The 20423-nt window shown below is 40.2% G+C and overlaps 1 protein-coding gene across 1 annotated transcript in view; it reads left to right on the top strand.

Moving 5' to 3' along the window:
- Positions 1 to 20086, top strand: part of LOC103263561 (pre-B-cell leukemia transcription factor 1) — a 57541-nt gene extending 37455 nt beyond the window's left edge. The window contains exon 7 of the mRNA XM_008061237.1: positions 14928 to 20086. Within this exon, the coding sequence (XP_008059428.1) occupies positions 14928 to 15020 (93 nt within the window). The 3' untranslated portion in view covers positions 15021 to 20086. The remainder of the gene's footprint in view (positions 1 to 14927) is intronic.
- The last annotated feature ends 337 nt before the right edge of the window (positions 20087 to 20423 follow it).

Here is a 20423-nt window from a genome sequence, read left to right as displayed (position 1 = left end):
GCTAATTAAATAGACTGAGTTTAATTGTGGGAAACATTAGCATTGATTTCTAAAGATGGTCCTCCTCTTGCTGGGTCCAGCATTGCCACTTCTTGCCTTTTAGGAGGGAGTTTCTTGTTCTGAGACAAGTTCGTTTTCAGATAAAATACTAGACTTCTATCTTAGAAAATCCCATTGTTATTTTTTTCCCATTGCTACTTTAAAATTTGATAACATTTTTAAAAATCTCAATCTCTGGCTGTATTTGAGTTTTGGGAAATTCTTTTTTCCATCACTAAATATTAAATATTTAGAACTCTAAATATAGAAATATGCTTCAATTTGACAGAATGAGTAAATAAATGAATTTGCTTTATTCAGCAAATGTTTATTGAACTCCTTCTAATGTCTAGCACTAGGAACACAAACATCAATAGTACATGGTTTTTGTACTTCATAAAGGCATAGAAAGCTAAAAGAACTGAGAGTTACCTGGTTCAGTTTCCTGATTTTCAGAAAGGAAAGAACTGTACCACCCAGTAGAGTCAATATAATATTGTATTATTTCTAAAGAATTTTGGTAATGACCATCGTAAAGGGTATTTACAGATATGTGTGTGTATATATATACACACACATATACACATGTACGTGTATATTCCTATCAACTCTAAATATATGAACTGCTTAGAAACATAATTGACACTTGCCATTCTTTTATAGATTTGCAACTGACTAGAAAAAAGTATTCTAGAATTGTGCTGTTCAATAACTCTTTGCACTGACAGAAATATTTCAGCTCCATCCAACAAGTCAACCATTAGCAATATTGAGCACTTGCCATGTGGCTAGTGTGACAAAGAAAATGAATTTTTAATTTAATTTTATTTCAATGAATATAAATGTGAATAGTCCTGTGGCTAGTGGCTACAAAGTTCTCGATGCTCAATCAGATGTTTGGTAGCAGCTAAAGGTGGGGTAATGCTGTCAGAGGGATGGCCATGCTGTGGGGACAGAGCAGACTTCCATACATGAAACACAGAAAAGTGTGCTTTCTGCTTAAATAAGTCTTTCCTAAAATTAACAGAACTCTTTATTAAAAATTAGCCATGTGCAAGAAGTTAACTCAGATTAGCATAATAATATGCTTTAGACAATGGAATAATATGGAAGAAGATTTAAAATATAAATATAGAAATACCTATATTTATGGTGGCTCTGTTTTGCAGTAATTTTCAACTCTGTCAGCCACTAATTCATCTAACCTAATAATTTTTCAAGCCTAAGCAGGACATGTCTTTGAATTCATCTTGAACTTCTTAAGTCTAAACCCTTGGGGGCTTATATGAGGTAGAGGCTGTTTCAAGTCTCCCAGGTGACCTAAGCCTTTGCTGGCAGCCACTTCTTAGCTGTTTCTTCGTCCCTGCCCTGCTAATCTATTGCGTGCGGCCTGCAAAATCAACAGTCCCTCTGGGAGCTTGTGAACTATGCAGAATCCCAGGCCCCACCCAGACCTGTTAAATCAGATGCTGCAATTTAACCAGAACCTCTGGTGATTTTTAAGCACATGAAGCTTGAGAAGCTCTGCTCTAGTGTGTAAAGTCTTTATCTGCTGTCTAGGGCTTACCTAAAAGAAGAAATTTCTTGCTTTCTTTGCATTAAGATTGCTACTTTAAAATTTTTTTCCAACATTTTGTTTTGAAATTTTTCAAACATATAGAAAAGTGGAAATAATTTTATAAAGAAATCAGTATACTCACTCCCTGGATCCATCATTAATATTTAACTCTATTGGCTTCATTATACTGGGGGTGCCAAAAAATCTGTACACATTTTAAGAGATGTTACCTGTGTATTACTTTTCAAAGTTGAATTAAATTACAGCAGCACTGTGTAGTATGACGTTCATGCAACCGTGCTTCTGCCATTTTCTTTGTACTGCCTGTCGCATGGTAATGCTAGCATTCTTTTGATTAATGCCATCTTTTGAGTGAAGGTCATACTTAAAATGTGTATACATTTTTTGGTATCCACTGTATATATCAGCATCCTTCTATCTTCCTGTTCAACCATCAATCCATCTTGATTTTTTCATGCAATTCAAAGTAAATTACAGATGACAATACATTTCCTCCCGTAAATAGGTACATTGACATGTGTATCACTAACTAGAGTTCAATATTTATTTGCAGTTTTTTTTCTCTTCTAGGATAAAATTGCACACAATTAAATGTGTAAATCTTAAGTGTCTGTTCTCTGAGTTCTGACGAATGTAATTCACTTGTGTGTATGTTTGCTACCCTTGATTTTCTTGTATCTACCCCATTCTCAAAGTTTACAAACAAAATAAGAAGGAAAAGGAAGACAGAGCTCAAAGTTGTCCAAAGAATAGTCTGTTCTTTTCCAAATAGTCAGAGGCTCCCTCCCCACCACCCTTAGTCTGTCACCCCTCACTCTATCTCACAGGCAAGCACTGCTAGAAAGGCCCTTTAAAATGAAATAAGGTGGTTTATTTTACTTTTGCCTTAGGTTCTGAGCTGCCATGCCTCTTTTAAAGGGGGTTGTATTTCTTTTTCAGTGAGAAAAGCTTCTGAATATGTAAGAATAGAAACACATATTAGAAAATTAAAATATAGCCGGTCTCGGTGGCTCAGCCTGTAATCCCGCGCTTTGGGAGGCCGAGGTGAGTTGACTGCCTGAGCCCGCGGGTTCGAGACCCGCTTGGGCAACTTGGTGAGACCTCATCTCTACAATAAATCAAAAAATTAGCCGGGTGTGGTAGCGCACGCCTTTAGTTCCAACTACTTGGAAGGCTGAGGCGGAAGGATCGCCAGAGCCCAGCAGGTCGAGGCTGCGGTGGCCGGGAGCGGCCACTGCACTCCAGTCTGGGTGACAGAGTGAGACTCCAACTCAAGAAAAAAAAAATAGTGTGTGATTTCCTCACTTGTAAGATATTACAGCTCCCTCTTTTGTCTTTTGCCATTTCTCACCTTTCTTCTTTCTCTTTATCTAGATGGACTCTTGACCCCTAGTCCTTATGCTAAGTAAAGGTAATTGGCAAGATGCTTATAGTAAAATAATTTGTTATGTTGCTTGGCAATAAATAATTTTGAGCCTGGATGATATAGAAAAGAGCTCTGGGAATTCAGTTATAACTATTCTGTTATGTACCTGTCAGGGTGGTATATAGAAGTCTTAAGACTAGTCAATTCCTTTATTAAAATTCAATTTGGAAAATTATAGAGAAAGTCATTTTCTGGATATAACCTACTCTGCACCTCTATCATGTCATATTTGGTTAACCAACTTAGCTAGTGACCCAGTGATCATGCATGAGAGAGAATAGAGACTTTAGATCAAGTGTCTCTTCGCAGAGAGATTTGGTGATTGTTATTATAGAAGACTGCGCTGGAAATCTAGGTGTGAAATATCAGTAGAGGTAGATTGTTTAACTAAGTTAAAAAATAAATGCAGTGGAATGCAAAGATAACAATATTAATAAAATTAGAAAAATTAAATTAAAAAGTAATTGTAAAAAAAGTATGAAGAAAGAATATACTACTCAACTACAAAGCAATGAAAAACAAAACTGGCAGGAAAGTGATAAAATTGCATGCAAAATGGCAAAATTAAAGTAAAAGGAATTAAGATACACAAATACTATGCAGAACAATGAAAACATAAAATAAAGCTAGGATTAGCATCAGCTATGAAGATACTTACCAAGACTAAAAATCAGATCAAGTAGTAATATAATAAGGAAGTGGTTTAAAGCAGTAAATTAAAGAACAATTAAAAAACAATAAAACTAGAAAATTAACAGGCCAAAGTGACACTTAATAATTGTATTAATAGCTAACACTTATTGACTTCTTTCTATGTGGTAGATACTGTATATACACATCAACTTATTTAACTCAATTGTATTAAAATAATTAGGATATTTTTAAAAATATAAGCCAAAAAAGTTCAGAGAGGGGAAAACCAGATATCAGAACAATAATAACTAAAAAAAAAAAAAAAAAAAACTCCGAAGGTTAGCAAATGGACCTGCAGATGTCAATTTTTATTCTTTGTCTAATATGATGATTTTTGCAGTCAAAAAAGCATTGTGTGCCTGGCCTGGTCCTTTTCTTCATTTCTTCTCTAGTTCACATGTTTCTGAAGTACCTGACGCTGTAAATGTGCATTGTCTTCCCCTCTTTTCATAGTAAGACTGACCATTATTGGGTCACCATCAGTGGTTAGAGTTCTCAGTCAGAATCCAGGGCCCAGAACCTGTGACAGCAGGCACACATCTCATTATCCTCCTTATCTTTACGTGACTTAGCTCAGACCTGTCTTCTCCTAGAAGTACTCGGTTCCTTCAGACTGTGCCTATCTAGTCCTTAATACACTGAAGTTGGAATGGGAGTTCTTTTCTGAAACTTATCCTTTCTTCCTCTCTAGACAAAAAAATTTTGAAGCGAAGGATTATCATTTTGTCTCCTACCCCTCAATTCAGGCTTTGTATATAGTGGGGGCTTAATGCATGTTTTTTGAAGTGAGCCTAGTTGAACTTGTGGCTCAGGATCTTGTCTTGTTTTTTAACCAGCAACCAGATGGTTGTAACTGAATTTTCTGCCTACCTGAAGCCCCCACAAACATCTGCATTTCTATATTTCTGTGGTCCAGAGCATCTCACCCACAAGAGAATGGCTTTTTAGTTCTATTTTTCCCATTTATCACATTCTGGGACACATCTTTTACCTCCAGTATATCTGTACCTTGTACCTTATAATGTTCACCAACTCATGCCAGAACTGTTTTATAGGTATATACAGTTAGAACCCAAATATCTGTTGCTGGGGGGGGGGTTGTTTGTTTGTTTTTCTTACCCATACTTTTCTTTGGGGCAATTGTTATCTCTGCGGCATTGCTCTTGATCCACAATTTGTACGTTCCCTCAATCCCTCACTTGTTCAGCAGACATATTCTTGGGACCTATTATAAACTTGTAGTTATACTGGGCGTTAAGGTGGAGAAAATAACATGGAGACCTAGCACCTATTCCTATTCCTGAGCAGCACTTCATCTTGTCTAAGCTGTTGAGCCTATTGGCTCTATTTTTCATGGAATGGGAAAAACAACTGATAAACGCTCTTCACACATAATTGTTGTATTTTGGAAGAGAATTATGAAATCACTTGCTAACTTTCTCTTCTGAAGGAAGAGTATCCCAGTTCTCTTTGCCTTTCTTCATAAGACCTGTATTTGGTCACAAATTACACTGACTTCTCCTCTCCAGTGAGCTCTGGAGTTGGCCACATGAAACAAAGACCTGAATTAGATATGAGCTCCCCTTCAGATGTTTTGTTTACATTTTAAACTTACTTTCTTCTGATTACAAGTTAATATTTAAGGTGGAAAATTTGGAGAATACAGGAAAACAACACAAAAATTTGCTGTTAACTTGTGCTCATGGTCTTCTAGCATTTTGTGTATAAGTGTCTGTTTTTTTCTGTGGGTGTGGAAAAGCTACATATCATTTTATAACCTACTTATTTTACTAAAAATATTTTATAATATTTTCAAAATCATTACATATTCTTCTCAACTTTAAATAACTGCATAGGTATCTGTTACAGGGAAAGTCCGTAATTTATTTAATCGGCCTGTATTATGGAACATTTGAGCTGTTTTCTGTTTTCTTGTGGGGATTTTTTACTATTATTAATAACAGTGAGGGAAGCTTCACAGTACCAAAAATTCAGTGCATATTTTTTATTGTTTCTTTGGATAAGTTCCTAGAAATAGAATTGCTGGATCAAAGAGTATGAACAAGTCTCCGGTCTTTGTGGTATTGTAAACTTTTCTCTTGGAAACATCTATTAATTTGTGGCTCCCACTAGCAGTTTATGATGTTTCTATTTCCCCACACCCTAAATATCAATATCTCAACAGTTTTTCCATCCTTGTCAATTATCAAATTATAAAATAACATCTCATTTTAAATTTATATCTTCTGGGTTACTACTTCAATTGAACATTTTTCATGTATTTATTGGCCTTTTATATGTATTACTGAGGTGCTCTTTTCCTCATTGATTTCTACAAACTCTTATACAATAAGGAAATTAATCCTTCTGCACTTGGCCACCTTTTAAAAAATAGAGGAAATTCCGTTCCTGAAGGGAGGATCGTGTGGAATGAGGCCCCAAGTCTCATTCTATTTCTGTGGAAAGTTCTTTAGAGTGAACGCTGAATTGTCATCCCAGGAAAACTAAAGGCAAGATCTGTAAGTGATACTGGTGTAGATCTTTTAAAAATAAATAAATAAAAATCCTGCAGTCTAAATTAGCTTGATTTTTTTTTTTAATTTCTGATCTATAAAAAAGAGGGCTGTGAAATATACCTAGGAATTTTCTAAAAGAACCTAGAGATATGCTAATCAAAAATTTTTTGGAATATTTACTCTATGCCTAGTATTATCCTAAGCCAAATAAGATTTGTTTATAGCAGGTTGAAGAAATAAAAACTATATCTCTTTGAAAAGCTTTCGTATGACCTTGGCTAAACCTAGGTTTTTAAAAAAAAAAAAAACATATTTTGAATGACTGGATGTTTTCTCTTCTTTTGGGTGCTCTGTCTCCTTGTTTCATCTTACACCATCTATAAGGTTACATATTTTTCTAGGTTATTGAACTTGCTCTCATCATCATCTGCTCTGTCCTTCTTATTCCATAGCAAGCAGCACATACACAGAAAAGCCAAAGCAAACTCCTAAGCCCACAGTATAGCTGACATATTTCTACTGCAGAGATTCTAGGACTTTTAGAAGGAGAAAGAAAAAAATCTTTTTAAAATTAAACCCCCTTACACTTGGATGAGAATCCCAGAAGAAAAGAGGGTATCCCCTAGCATCCACTGAATAGGGTGGTATCAGATGAATTCAAAATTCTTGAGTGTACGGATTGTTTTCAAGGACTTGCTTTCATTTCATCAGTAAATATAATTTTTAAAACAACAATATCCTCCCATCAGCAAATTAAACACAATGGAGGCTAGCACCCCATTCTAGCATATTCTCCTCGACATTCCCTGTCTGCATTTCCCCCCACCTCCTGCTTCCTACCATATTCCCCCCACTCTTCTGTTAGCTGTAATGACCCTGCAAACACTAAATGGCATTTGAGTGCATTAAGCAGCAAACTCTCTGGTGACATAGCAATTATGGCTCTGAAATAGATTTGGTGCGTCACGGAAGATAAGGGTTTTGAAACTTTCTGTTGTGATTATAGCCTGCAACTCCCACAAATAATAGGCTTCAAAATAAGAGGCTGCCAACGGAGCCTTTGTGGCTTTGTCTCAGTGATGGCACGTAAATTGCTATTAATGTCCTAAGTGTACTTGAATATGCCAGTCTTTGGGATGTGGAGTTGGCTCAGTGTCTCTCTTTACACGACATGTCATTGTTGGTCTGATAATCTGGGGTAATTGCTGTCTCTTGGATGGTCAGAAAAGTGTAAGGGGTTGAGCTTCCTGTGTGATGGTAAATAGCCTCAAGATTTACCCCACGAGGGCATGTTCACACACACTAGCTGTGTGTGTGTGTGTGTGTGTGTGTGTTCCATGTGTAGCCACTGCTCATCGTTAAGATGTGTATACAGTTTCTGTGTGTATCCTTAGTAAATAATAGCCTTGTCAACAAAGCCAAAGCAAAATCAAAGGTTATAAAAATGAAATGAATTCAGGACTGTGTAGAATCAGCCAATCAGATAATTTATACTGCAAGTAAAAAAAAAAAAAAAAAAAAAAACCCTTCACTTGAATTATCTCAGTTTGGCTTCATGAGTAAATGTAATTGTTGTCTTCTGTAGCTACACTTTTCAGTGTAAGCAGCATCTGTGTGTGTGTTTGTGTGCACACGTGCATTATTTAGGCCCTATATGTTCTGAACATATGTTAGTGCTACATGAATATAATGAAAGTATGTGGGAATTGTGCATGTTTTTTAACACTGTGTGTTGATGTGTATAAGTGTGCCTGTGTTTTGGTTTGTGCAGTTATTGTGAGAGTAGAGGATGTTTATTAAGATATAAATAAAGTTCCCTGTACCAAGATACCTTTATTAGATGAATTAAGCTGAGCTTACTTTTGTTTGCTAGGAGATCAGGGTAAGCTTTGAAAAGTTAAATAAAAACACACTTTAAGTTTTAACCTCCTGTGTGTACGGTTAGCCCAAGGACCTCATAAGTCTGCTGCTCAATTAAGCACTTGAGCTGAATTCATAGAGAAATGAATGCATTGAATGCTTCTCTTGGTGTCCTGCCAGGGGTGACCTGGCTGTGGGTACTCGCCATGGTGTCATGGTTACAAGAAATTGTTATGGTGCAGTCTCTCACCCTGGATCACAAATGTATAATGGTACATGACTCTAATGTGAACTCTATCACTCTTACTACTTAGGAGAGGAAATTAGAACTAAGAACCTACAATTTGCCAAGCACGTTCCTATTACCTGCTACTGCCTTTTGGACATTTCAAGTTTGCAAGCTGGGTCTGCAAATCTAGGCATGACCAGGTCCTCTACCTCCCCGGTTCATCTTGTGTCAAAATTCAAATTGAACTCGGCATTTTGTATTTTATCTGGCAACTTTATTCCCAGATTCTAAGGTGGAAGCTGAATCTGCATGTGGGAAAGATAGGAGGGCAAGGACCTGACATTCCATTAGGGTATTATGTTCTGCACATTTGCAATTCCCACTGTGCCCAAAGTGGTGACTTGAGGACTGTTCCAGGCACAAGGAGGTATATCTCCTTTCTCCTTGTTCCCTTCTGAAGAACACTCCTTGTTGAGATGATGTGCTAAGCTGTGGCACTGCAACAGACAGTCTTTCTCAATTGTCTTCCCTAAAAACAGAGTAGTACAAATATTAATCATAGTTACTTGCTTGGGGTGTAAGCTATGAAGTACCCAATCTCCCGGATGGCAACTTAGTAAGAAAAAAGTTCACTGCCTGGATGTAAAAGTTGCCCAGAAATTTGGCACTGCTTCTGCTCTGTCTTTTGACTATTTTCCAGATGTACACAATGATTTCATGTAGTGAGACTGAATTGTGAAGGACAGAGATCTGATACTATGTGTCTCGCCATGCCCAGGATGGAGGATATATGTCACAGTGTTACTAGGTGTTTATTTACTTCTTCCTATGTCCTTCCAGGAGACATTTGTCAAAATCTGTGATGTGTCAGGTACTGTGTGAGGCACCTGGAATCAAAGATAAATTCCACAGTCCTGCCCTTATGGTCTGGTAGGTGAGACGGATGGGAAAGGACACATGCAATATGGCGGCACAGGTGCTGTGATAGAGATACATACAGAGAATTGGGGGCCCTGCAGGAGGAAGAAATATGGCTAGGGAACAAGTGAAGGTGCAAGGATATTTAAACTCAGTCTTCAGAAAACAGCCAGGGTATGTGTGGGATGTACTTGGATGACTGAGATCACCATATTCTAGGAGAACAAAGCAGGCATAAGATGGCTGCTCCCACATGGGAATTTCTAAGAAGCCTGATGTGGTTGAAGTATTAAATACTTACGTGGGATGCAGAGTAAGCAAGACCAAGGGCACTGCAGACCTGCTGAGGATACTGAACCTCAAGTGAGTCCAAGGGGAAACCATTGAAAGTTTAAGCAGGGAGGTGACATGATTAGAATTACATTGTTGAAAGATCACTCTGGTGGCTGCTAGAGATAAGACTGGAGAGGTGCCAACTGGGCCAGGATCTGTTTACTATGGGACAATTCCCCAGGGAGATTCTGAATCCTTTGACGTTTCTAAAAGGACTTTCCAATAGTATCTTTTTATCCCAGATGTCTCTTGGTAAGTGTTCTCTATGTAATCTTGGGCAAGTGTTAAGCCCATCAGGAAAACAGTTCTCCTAGAAAAATAATGAATATAGGGTATGATTGCTACTCTGCGAGCTGATGTCTCCCTGATACGTAGTGTCTGAGTGTGTGTGTGTGTGTGTGGGTGTGTGTGTGTGTGTATGTGTGTACGCGCATCCACATGCGTGCCTGTGCCTGTGCATGTGCACAGAGAGGGAGAGAGGATGCATCCCTGTCCCTTTGTTTCTCATCCTGTCCAACCCCGCCAATGGCCTGGTGATTGAGGGCCTGGAGCACGTACACCTCCTCACCCACGCTGAAGGCATCTCTGGTAATGGCATCTGGCCCATATGCAGATCTAGCTCGACTTGGTGCTGACATCAGCCGGTTTGTGGCACCTCAGCGTATTTCTGGGTTGCAAATGAGAGTTTCTTAGTGCCAGGCTCGCTTGGGCTGTCACATCAGGTGATGAATTCTCTGCATCAATGGTGTGCTGCTAAGGTAAGCTCAGAGGAGAGTGAGAAGGACAGAAGATGGGACAGGCAGTTCTCAGCCCATCAGCCACTGCTCTGGGCTAGAACAGTACTGAATCCATAGCAGAGAGTGAGAGGCAACTGCATGTGGCCTCTGTTCTGGCTAAAGGAGTGTAGTAGAGAAAAGCCAGGGCTGCACTTACAATTCTAAGTCTTGTGCCAAGAGAAATCACGTGGGTTTTCTCATCTGCTATTGCCCCATCCTCAGCTCAGTAGCTAACTCCTTAAAATGAAGTTCTAGCAAAATTTGGTGTGTATCACATTCACTAGGGCAGCCTCTATAGTAAATAGTCATTTTTGTTCCTGAAACACTTTGTTTCGAGACATCTTTATTTTGTCTTGAAAATCCAGATTATTAATCTTGGAAACTTGCTGCATCTTGTCCTAATTTTATATCCTACTAGCTTCTCCCTCTGTGAGGTTCCAGGCTCAGAGTACTCTGCTGGCCTAAACTCCATCTGATGGAATTAAAAGTTACGTGGGGTCATGCTTCCCAGTGCTGGCATCACAGGCCACAGAATTACCTGTATAACTGGTGCAAACGTAGGATCTTTTCCACTTGAAATGCTTTCAGAGATAAAAAGGGCACCTCTGGTTTTGCACATTTTATCTCCCACCCCTGTAGCTCCTCGGTGTGGTTTTTGATATTAGCATTTTGAAGAGTGTCCATTTTATAGGATAATTTGCATCACAGAGTGGAGTGGGGAGTTAGAGTGCAGAAGAAGAAGAAAAAGAAAAGTCTTATTTTCTGCCACCTCCAACGGTTGTTAACGAGAGCATCCTCTACCCTCACTGCGCCCAGAGATAAATAAACACACAAAGGCGGAGTTTCCTGCTTAATATTCACCCTCTGTCGAGGAAGAGGGAAGGAATTGCTCCCCAGGGTTAACGTGGCGGTAAGCGAGGTCAGCTGTTTCCCAAGACGGCGCAGCCTCTGAACGTCTTACATTAAAGCTGGAATGATACAGCTGAAGCAGCCAGCGTGATTTACGGGAACCCGGTTAAGTTGGGTTTTCTCGCAGCTTCTTTCTCGTGAAGGTTTTGGCAGCAGCGGCAGCAGACAGTATACTATTGTATAGAGCGCCTCCAGAGAAAAGAATTCTTCCACATTTCCCAGTGCCAGACATGCTTCTTCTAAAAGGTGTCTGTGTTTATCTAACTTGAACCCGATAGGCTATAGTGTCTTAAATTTGGTGAGAAGTAGGGGGTCACCACTGGCATATCCTGGAGAAGGATGGACAACAGTCCCATTTTGCCCAGGCACTCAGCGGTCTCAACTGGGATGCTGGGACGTGGGACTTTCAGTATTGACATGGAAGAGTCCTAGGCAAACTGGGGGGTATGCCTGTGTGTGTGTGTGTGTGTGTGTGTGTGTGTGTGTGTGTATGTTTATGGATGTTTATGGAGCGGGGAGAGTGAAAGAAAGCACGCTAAAGAGGTTTTTTAATGTATTTCTTTTTTCTCTCTTTTTTTCTTTTTTGAGTTGAAGTCTCACTCTGTCGCCCAGCCTGGAGTGCAGTGGCCGCTCCCAGCCACCGCAGCCTCGACCTGCTGGGCTCCGGCAATCCTTCCACCTCAGCCTTCCAAGTAGCTGGAACTACAGGCACACACTACCACACTGGCTAGTTTTTGATTCATTGTAGAAATGAGGGCTCATCAAGTTGCCCAGGTGGGTCTCGAACCCGCGGGCTCAGGCAATCCACTCACCTCAGCCTCCCAAAGGCACGGGATTACAGGCTGAGCCACCGAGCCCAGCTTGTATTTCTTTTTCATAGAAGGTTTTCTGTATTCTTCTTCACCAAGCCAACTAACCAAATTAAAATGCTGGTTTTGATATTAGCTTGAACTAATTCCTGTCTCTGCCATCTGTAATTTGTCTGTACCCCTTGGCATCTTATGCACTGGTCTGAGAAAACAGAACTTTTTAAGAAAAGAGATCAAATGTCTACTGTTTGAGTTATTTCAGGTCAGAGATGACTCAAAAAGAAGTCTTCCAGAATCTTCTGGGCAACATGGAATGCCTTGACAATTTCTTGTTAATGAAACACCACAGAACTAATTTTCTTTACTAATGACCTCATTTTGGGCACCCCTTATTGTTATTTTAATAGAATTGTAGCATGGTTAAATAATAGTAATAGCGGTGATCTGTGGGCAGTGTAATGAGACTCCTTGGTTCCATGTGCTATGACACAGATGCTAACTGGTTTCCTAGAGCTTTCTTATCTGCTTGTCTCATACCAGGTTAATTCTGAAATACGTGACTTTTTCCTTCTTTTTTTTAACCAGCCCTTTACTCTGCTTTTTGACAGTATACCTAAAGAACTTCTGTCAAGTTTCCTTAAAATTCTGTACTGTTCAGCCAGTCCCCACCCCCACACATACATACCTGCCTATCTCTCTATCTAGATGTCTGTCTAGATATCTATCTGGCAAACATACACATATAAAAATGATTAGGATAGACAGATATCAAAATGCTAATTGTAATTATCTGAATAGTAGGATTATGGGTGTTATATATTGTGTTTTTTATGCTTTACTATTTTCCAAATATTATATAAGCATATCTTATTTTTATAATAAAAAGGATAAATGACATGAAAGTGTTGTCTTTGGAGAAAGATAAATATAACTACCATTGTCAGTCAGCCTCAAATGGCACCAGAATACATGTTGTTGGTTGGGAAGGAAGGCCACGATGCCATCACCCCTCGTGACAGATCTGCATTAGGAATTTGCATTAATTCTGTTCTTGATTTTGATTAGCTTTGGCCCCCCAAAAGATGGAAAAGCCTTCTGTTTTGAAAGAAAGAAAAATTTTCCTCCTTATTGTTCTCCATCTAATCTCCCTATCACAAACAACAGGGGGAAATGCCCTCCAGCAGAGAAAAGGAGTTAAGAGAAATGGCCTGACTGGGTTAGGAGACGGAGGATTAGAACTTGAGGGCAGTTATTCGTTGACCCACAACTGAAGAGCAGTGTTCTTGGCATTGCCCAGGGTGCTGTCTTGGTATTCAGCTCTGCTTTTCAGTGAGATGTGGACAAAACCTACCCTCATGCTGAAGTAACAGGTTGGAGCTGCTTTGAATGAAAAGTCTGGCTTTCCTGGGGAAGTGGGAGAATCTTTTGGGTAAATCAATGATAAAGCCAAGTAAATATAAAAAAGACAGAGACAAAGGAGCCTGATTCAAAGCTCAGAGGCCTATGTTCTGTCTCAGTCATGAACCAGGACACCTGCTTTTCTCTTGCCCCTCTGCTGTCTTAGGAATTAAATGTGAACAGACATTTGCTTGTACGTGTTAAGTGCCAGGCATTGCCCTAGATCTTGGGGTACACACGAGTGGAAGCAGTGGTCCCTCCCAGATGGCAATGTAAGACCTTCCCCATCTACCCCAAATTTTTTCAGAGAATAAAATAACAGGATAGTACAACAGAAAATATTTTACCGGGAATATCTAAGACCTGCCCTAAACGACATTAACATTTCCAGACTCAGGATTATTTTAACACCAAAGGAACACAGTGGCTGGAAAAAGAAAGGCATTTTAGCACATTTGTATTTCAGGGCTTTAATATATAAACAAACATGAATTATATATCATGAATTAACCACTACCACCAATCATTCTTCGACTCTTTAGTGCTAGGATATTTTTTGAAAGGGATGGTCACTAACCAAATCTTTTTAGAATAGTTTCATTGTTTGGATGCTCCCGGATCTAGAATCTTTATACCAGCAATCTCCAAATGCAGATCAAGCTTGTAGCTTCCCACCTCCCTTGCTTGATATTCACGCAGACCAGTCCTTATAGTCGTGGCACCATTGTTTTTACCTGTAATAGTCACCTGAATCATCTTCTGTACTTTTCAAAGCTCCTCAAAGAGTGCCTCTTCCTTGAAGTAGTTCCTGATGCCCCAACCAGATGTGATATAGTTTGTAACAACAGGACTCTATCATTATTTATTAGGTTCAGCCTTGAATTATAGTTCTTTCATGGGCTTGGCTTATCTTCCTCCTTGAGGGTGTGAACTGCATCTCACTCACCCAAGAGCATGGAGTATAGAGCCTTACCTAGAACAAGTACCTGGAATCTCATAAGCATATTAGACATACAGAGCTGGAAAGAACCATAGAAAGCATTTGAGCCAACCTTCTTTTTCAAAAAGGGAGACCATGGTCAAAAAAGGTGAAGATGCTTCACCCTCAGCAACTGCTAGTTGTTACCAGAGTCAGAACCAAACCTTGAGTCTCTTGACTTGCAGGGAAGCTGGACTGCATTACAAAGTCTGTGAGAAGCATGGACACATCACACAAGTGGGAGGTGTTGATATTGTGCCCAAAGACTCATTGGGAGAACCCAGGCTCCTGTGAGGGTATGGGGGGCATGTTGTCATCCACAGTGATAGCTGCCCATCTGATGAGTGTCCCCGTGTGCCAGGCACTGTGCTAGGTCCTTACACAAGTTGCCTCATTGTCATTGTCTGCTGAAAACGGCCACCCGATCTCAGAGGACTGACTTCTCTCCCTTTTTCCCTTCTAGGCTAATGGAGGTTGGCAGGATGCTACTACCCCTTCATCAGTGACCTCCCCTACAGAAGGCCCTGGCAGTGTTCACTCTGATACCTCCAACTGATCTCCCAGCAATCGCATCCCGGCTGACCCTGTGCCCCAGTTGGGGCAGGGGCAGGAGGGAGGGTTTCTCTCCCAACGCTGAAGCGGTCAGACTGGAGGTCGAAGCAATCAGCAAACACAATAAGAGTCTCCTTCTCTTCTCTTCTTTGGGATGCTATTTCAGCCAATCTGGACACTTCTTTATACTCTCTTCCCCTTTTTTTTCTGGGTAGAAGCCACCCTTCCCTGCCTCCAGCTGTCAACCTGGTTTTCATCATCTTCCCTGCCCCTGTGCCTCTGTCCTAGACCCCTAGGGTCCCTGCCCTCTATTACATCACTGAAGGATATTTTCAACAATTAGAGCAATTTAAAGAGGGGGAAAAAATGATAAAGAAAATAATAAAAGTGTTTGTATGTTTTCATGCTGGTGGTTTGAGGAGCCAAATTTACCTCACTCGGATCCCTGCCTCCCTATGTTAACAGGCAGTCCTTCTCTGTTTCTCTTGTTACTCTCACTACCTCTTTTCAGGAATACGCCACATTGCCCTACTCATTCCAGGCCTCCTTACCTCCTCTCACTCTTTCTCCCTGGGAACAATGCTGATTGGAACACTTTCCTCCTCTTCCTTCCCAGCCCCAGGCATTCACTGGAGATTGCTATAGCTGGGCTTCTAAAGGTGCCACGTTTTCCGGCTTCAGCTCCACTAGGTTGATTCCCAGGCAAGAAGTCAGGGGGCAGGGGAGGACACAGGAACAGCAAGGGCAGAATTCCTACAGGTTTTCTCATCCTCCTGACGGCCACACTCAGTTTCAGAGGCACATTCTTTGGAGACCATTCAACACTCAACAGGTCATGTTTAGAACCTGTTGCAAAACCAGGCCTGAGTTAAGCATGGCGATGAATGCATCACTAAGGAGTAGAAGGTCTTACCCCAAGCCCTTCAACTATCCCTTCACACCTGCACACACATACATGCACAAGTAGGCGCATGCCTTTCCCAAGATCCCATATGCAAATACATACTTAGTAGCCATAGCACTGTACCCTGTGAGCTCAAGAGAGGGAATTAGCAACTCTGAGTCAAGGTCATGGACGCAGAGAAGAAATACGCATCCGAGGTTTCCAAGATCTGCAGGCCCACTAGTGGGCACCTAGCAGAATGACATACACAGGACCCAGTCGAAAGGAAGGCCAGGTTTCCAGTGTAAGCTATTCCTATTCCTACCACCTCTGGAGCACTCAGGGAGCCACGCACAGTACTTACAATGTCTGTAATGGATTTGGTTCTGTTTCATTTTTGGTTTTATATTAGGCACATTGTATTAATTATCCAAAGTGTTACAGGGCACCATGTTCTTGATCCTGACCTATTGCCCTGAAGCAGAGAGTTTTGTAAGAACGTGGCTCATGTGAACTTTCTGCTAGCTTAATTTCAAGACCTGAGAGTCATGGGGAAAGGGAAGTAAGGTTTTCATTGAAATCATCACAGGGATTGTTATTCTCTGCGAACATCTAGGAAAAACTAGCATGCACTAGAAAGCTATTCTCAAATGTCACCTGAGCTCACCATCTTCGTAGCCAAATCTATCAGCAATCGAGATGGCGGCTCTGCCTCATGATTTAGCAGGAGGTGGTTGAATCTCTTGGTGCTTCGTTCTCTTCATCTGTGAGATGGGGATTGTGATGCCTGGCTCACGAAGAGGCTTGTGAGAGACTGAAGCAATTGATTTCATTCATATCCAATCTGTAAATGTGAGTCAACATCCCTGAGCTAAACAGGTTCTTGCCATCTAGGGACCGTAAATGGTTTTCCTACTCTAACTGTTCGGTACCATCAGTACCCTGATATCAGCATGGCGACAAAGAGCAGCATTATAGTTAGTTTTCTTGGTTTGGGTCTGTTTTGTTTCTTAGGAGAGAGACAAGCTTCCAAACTAAAAACATGGAACCTGGTTCTCTTAGTCGGTACTTAAACCCAATATGTGGCCTTGTCACGTACTTGGCCCCTGTCACATTTACTCTGCTTGGGAGGCTTTCAGGGAGAGGTACCTAAGGGGTGAGGATGGCCAGCTAAGAGGGGCATGGGGATTCTGCACGGTGCTATGGTAATTAATAGAAAACCCTCCTCTGTGTGTGCTTGGGAAACCTAGGGGTGCTAGTGAAGAAAATCTGGGACTTGTGTCTTTGAAGGAAATGTAAAAAGTCAGTATTTGGCCAAATGAGATTATACCTTGGTGGCTAAAGGGCACTGGAGGAAAAACTGGGTCTCCTAACCCATGCCCTCATCAGAACAAGGCTAGATAAAGAGAGTTCCTATAAGGAGAATTTTTGTGACGATTCTATGGTGATTAGAACCAGTGGAGAACTCTGACTAAATGGCAGGAGTATATTGAAACTACCCACACAGGAACATGGCTGGATCACATCTGCTTGACTAGGGCAAAGTGCAAAAGAGACACAAAAGAATTCTTTTGGAAACAAGAAGTAACCCAGATGTGGCTTGAGTGACTTCCAGGCTAAGTTGATGAAAAAGATCAGAGCAGCGCTGCATTCGCACAGGCAACTTCTCTCCAGGCAGTATTTGCTCTGATGAACCTCTCTCAGCATCTTCCTTCACTTCACTCAGTCTCCTCTCTGCCCAGGCCTTACCCACAGCCCCCTGCCTGCCCATTGTCACTTCCGGCGTGGCAACTGTGAGATCACTCCGGGTTAAGCAAAGCAGGAGGGCACTGACAATGGGAGCATGGGCTTGGAAAGAGCGTGCCTCTGGAAATTCAGCTCCCTGGGAATTCACATCAGGCCCATCCTATCTGTACCAAAATGTGCCCCAGGATTCCTTCATTTTCTCATGGAAGTGGGAGTGCTCCATTTTCCCTGAAAGCAAATGTCCCCTGAGAAACAGTCCTCGGCCTTGGGTTTGCCCATTTTGTAACTCTTCATGACATCCTCCTTTCCATCCCTGACTCCTCCCCCGGCGTGGAATTGACTCCCGTGCAGTACTTTGGCCAAGTGGCACCTTCTTTCAGTGTACTTTTTGTTTTGCTGTGGTGGTTGTTCTTTATTTGCTGGCTGCCTTTTCTCACACATATCTTTTCCCCTCTTTCCTTCTGCTTTTTGTTTTTCTGCCCAGAAAAACCTGACTTCGATACCAAAAAAGATGAAACTACAGAAACTCAAATTTAAAAAAAACTTTAAAAAAAACAAAAAAATACTCAACGATTCTTTCAGCTTTATTAACATTTTCCATTGTTTCTTGCAACTTGTGTCTCGTTCTTTGTAGTATTGATGATGAACATTTGATAATGAATGTTCTTGTATATTCAGATAAAGAAAAAAACCAAAAAAGCGGTCTGAATTTAATAGTGTTTATAATAAAAATTTTAAAAATGACCCTCATAGCACGCAAAACAGGATGGGGACTTTCCCCTCTTCTTTCTGTGACAATGCGCATCATTCCTGCATTAGTTTTTAACACCAAACTACCTACATTCATCATTTCCCCCATTTTTCTTTTATTTTCTTGCATTTGTGAATTAGTTCAAGAATGCTAGAAAAGTGTCGAGTTGTGCACATCCATTTCTTGTTTCACAATGTTTAAAAGTGACAGTAATTCATTTTGTAAACTAAAAAAAAAAAGGTTGGAATAGTGAGCATAATAGGTACAACCTAACACATTATTATGTTTATTAACGTTGAGACCCAGAAATAAATTCTTTTCTTTTCTTTATTCCTGCTCCTAAAAGTACAAAAAAAAGTTGTATGTTTTGTTCTGTGTTATTTTGATTTGTTTATTGGGGGGGCTTTTTTAATTGTCAGGATTATGATCTTGCTGTTTTTCTTCCTTAAATATGTATACGAGGTGATGTGAAAAGATACATTGGTAGGGTAGATGGTTTCCTTGTCCTGCTTTGCTTCAGAATGCAGTTGATATCAGAAGCAATGATGAAGTCTATGTTGATGTCTCATTGCTCGCCTGCACTTCCAGTGTGTGGCGCTCATGCAGTCCTTGGAAAAAATAAAATTAAGGACTTGCTTCTCCTTTTAGCCCTTTACAAATTCCAGAAATTGGTCCAGGGGAACTTTTTATAATAACAGAAAAGGCTTTTGCCTTTGTTGATTCTGAATGTCACAACTAAGTGCTTTCTTTTCTTTCTCCCTGATTAATAACAACATTCCATGAGACCTCTTCCAACTAGCAAGGATTTTTCTTCCCAAAGAATCCCGCAGGAGATACTGGTATGTTGGGCACTACTGGCTAAGTAGACTAAATTCGAGAAACAGTCCCAGGGCCTGTCTGCCTGATGAGCTCTTGAGTCCTGATTCTGGATGGAGACAGTGAGCCAGGCTTCATGATGAAGCTTGAACGCTAAGAGGTTGCATCACAGAGAGTGCACCTCTTATCAACCCCTGATTTAGGCAGCTGCTTGAAGAAAATTGCAAAACTGACTTGATTCGGAATGTTTTTATTAGTTACAGGAGAAAAGAAAGCAATATAATCTGTAAGAAACTCGATTTTAAACATCTTTCATTCAGCAAATTCTGTTCAGAAGGCAGCCAGAACTTAAGCAACAAAAGTGAAGACAGAATGCAGAATTAGGAACTGTTTCCACCCGCACACTCGTGCTCTTGTGTTTAAGTCATAATGAAATAATGATGAGCTTTTCACATCACCTTTATGGTTTCAATTCCTAGCTCAAAGCTTTCTGGAATCTTTTATTTCTTGTAAATTTTTTTTTCTTTTGTTAAAATAAATAAAACATTCAATGTTTTCCCTCTTTTCTCACTTATTACTTCTTTTCTTTGGCATTTTCATTTTGAAATGCTTTCCTTTGGTTGTTGGTTTTATTCTCCCCTTCCTCCTCCCCGTTTCTTATTATTCAGAGTATAAACCTGCAAAGCTCTGCTCTGTTTTGGTTTTGAAAGTTTAAGCTTTTCTGCTTTTGTGAGAGCACAGGCTTCTGTCCCTTTTGATTCCAACTGAACTTTTGTGTTCTCTAATGATACTAACACGGTGTAGGTTTTACAGTCTCCTAATTTGTACTGGTAATGCATATTCCAAATAAATAGTTTCTTTTGTTGCAAAAAAATATACTTGTATTTTGTGCAAATTTCTTCTCTTACTTGCTGGAAACTTATCTTCTCCCCAGCTAGGTTTGGAGTAGTATGGATTATGGTTTAAATTGTTGCCCTAATCACTTAAGGTCTACAAAGGGAGACTCCAAAAAAACTGGAATTTATTTGTTAAAAACTGTGTATTTATTCTTACATGTTTAAACTTCAATCACCTTAAAAGTATGCTCCGTCTGATGCAATACACTTATCGAGACACTTTTTCCACTGCTCAAAACAGTTTTTGAATTTGTCCATTTTGATATCTATAGTGCTTCTTCCACTTTTTGTTTTACCTCTTCCACACTGGCAAAT

The sequence above is a fragment of the Carlito syrichta genome, unplaced genomic scaffold (assembly GCF_000164805.1).
Source record: "Carlito syrichta isolate Samal-C Ts95f unplaced genomic scaffold, Tarsius_syrichta-2.0.1 Scaffold305158, whole genome shotgun sequence".
In the NCBI taxonomy this organism is placed as follows: domain Eukaryota; kingdom Metazoa; phylum Chordata; class Mammalia; order Primates; family Tarsiidae; genus Carlito; species Carlito syrichta.
The sequence above is the reverse complement of the archived record's forward strand: the minus strand, read 5'-3'. Positions and strand labels throughout refer to the sequence as shown.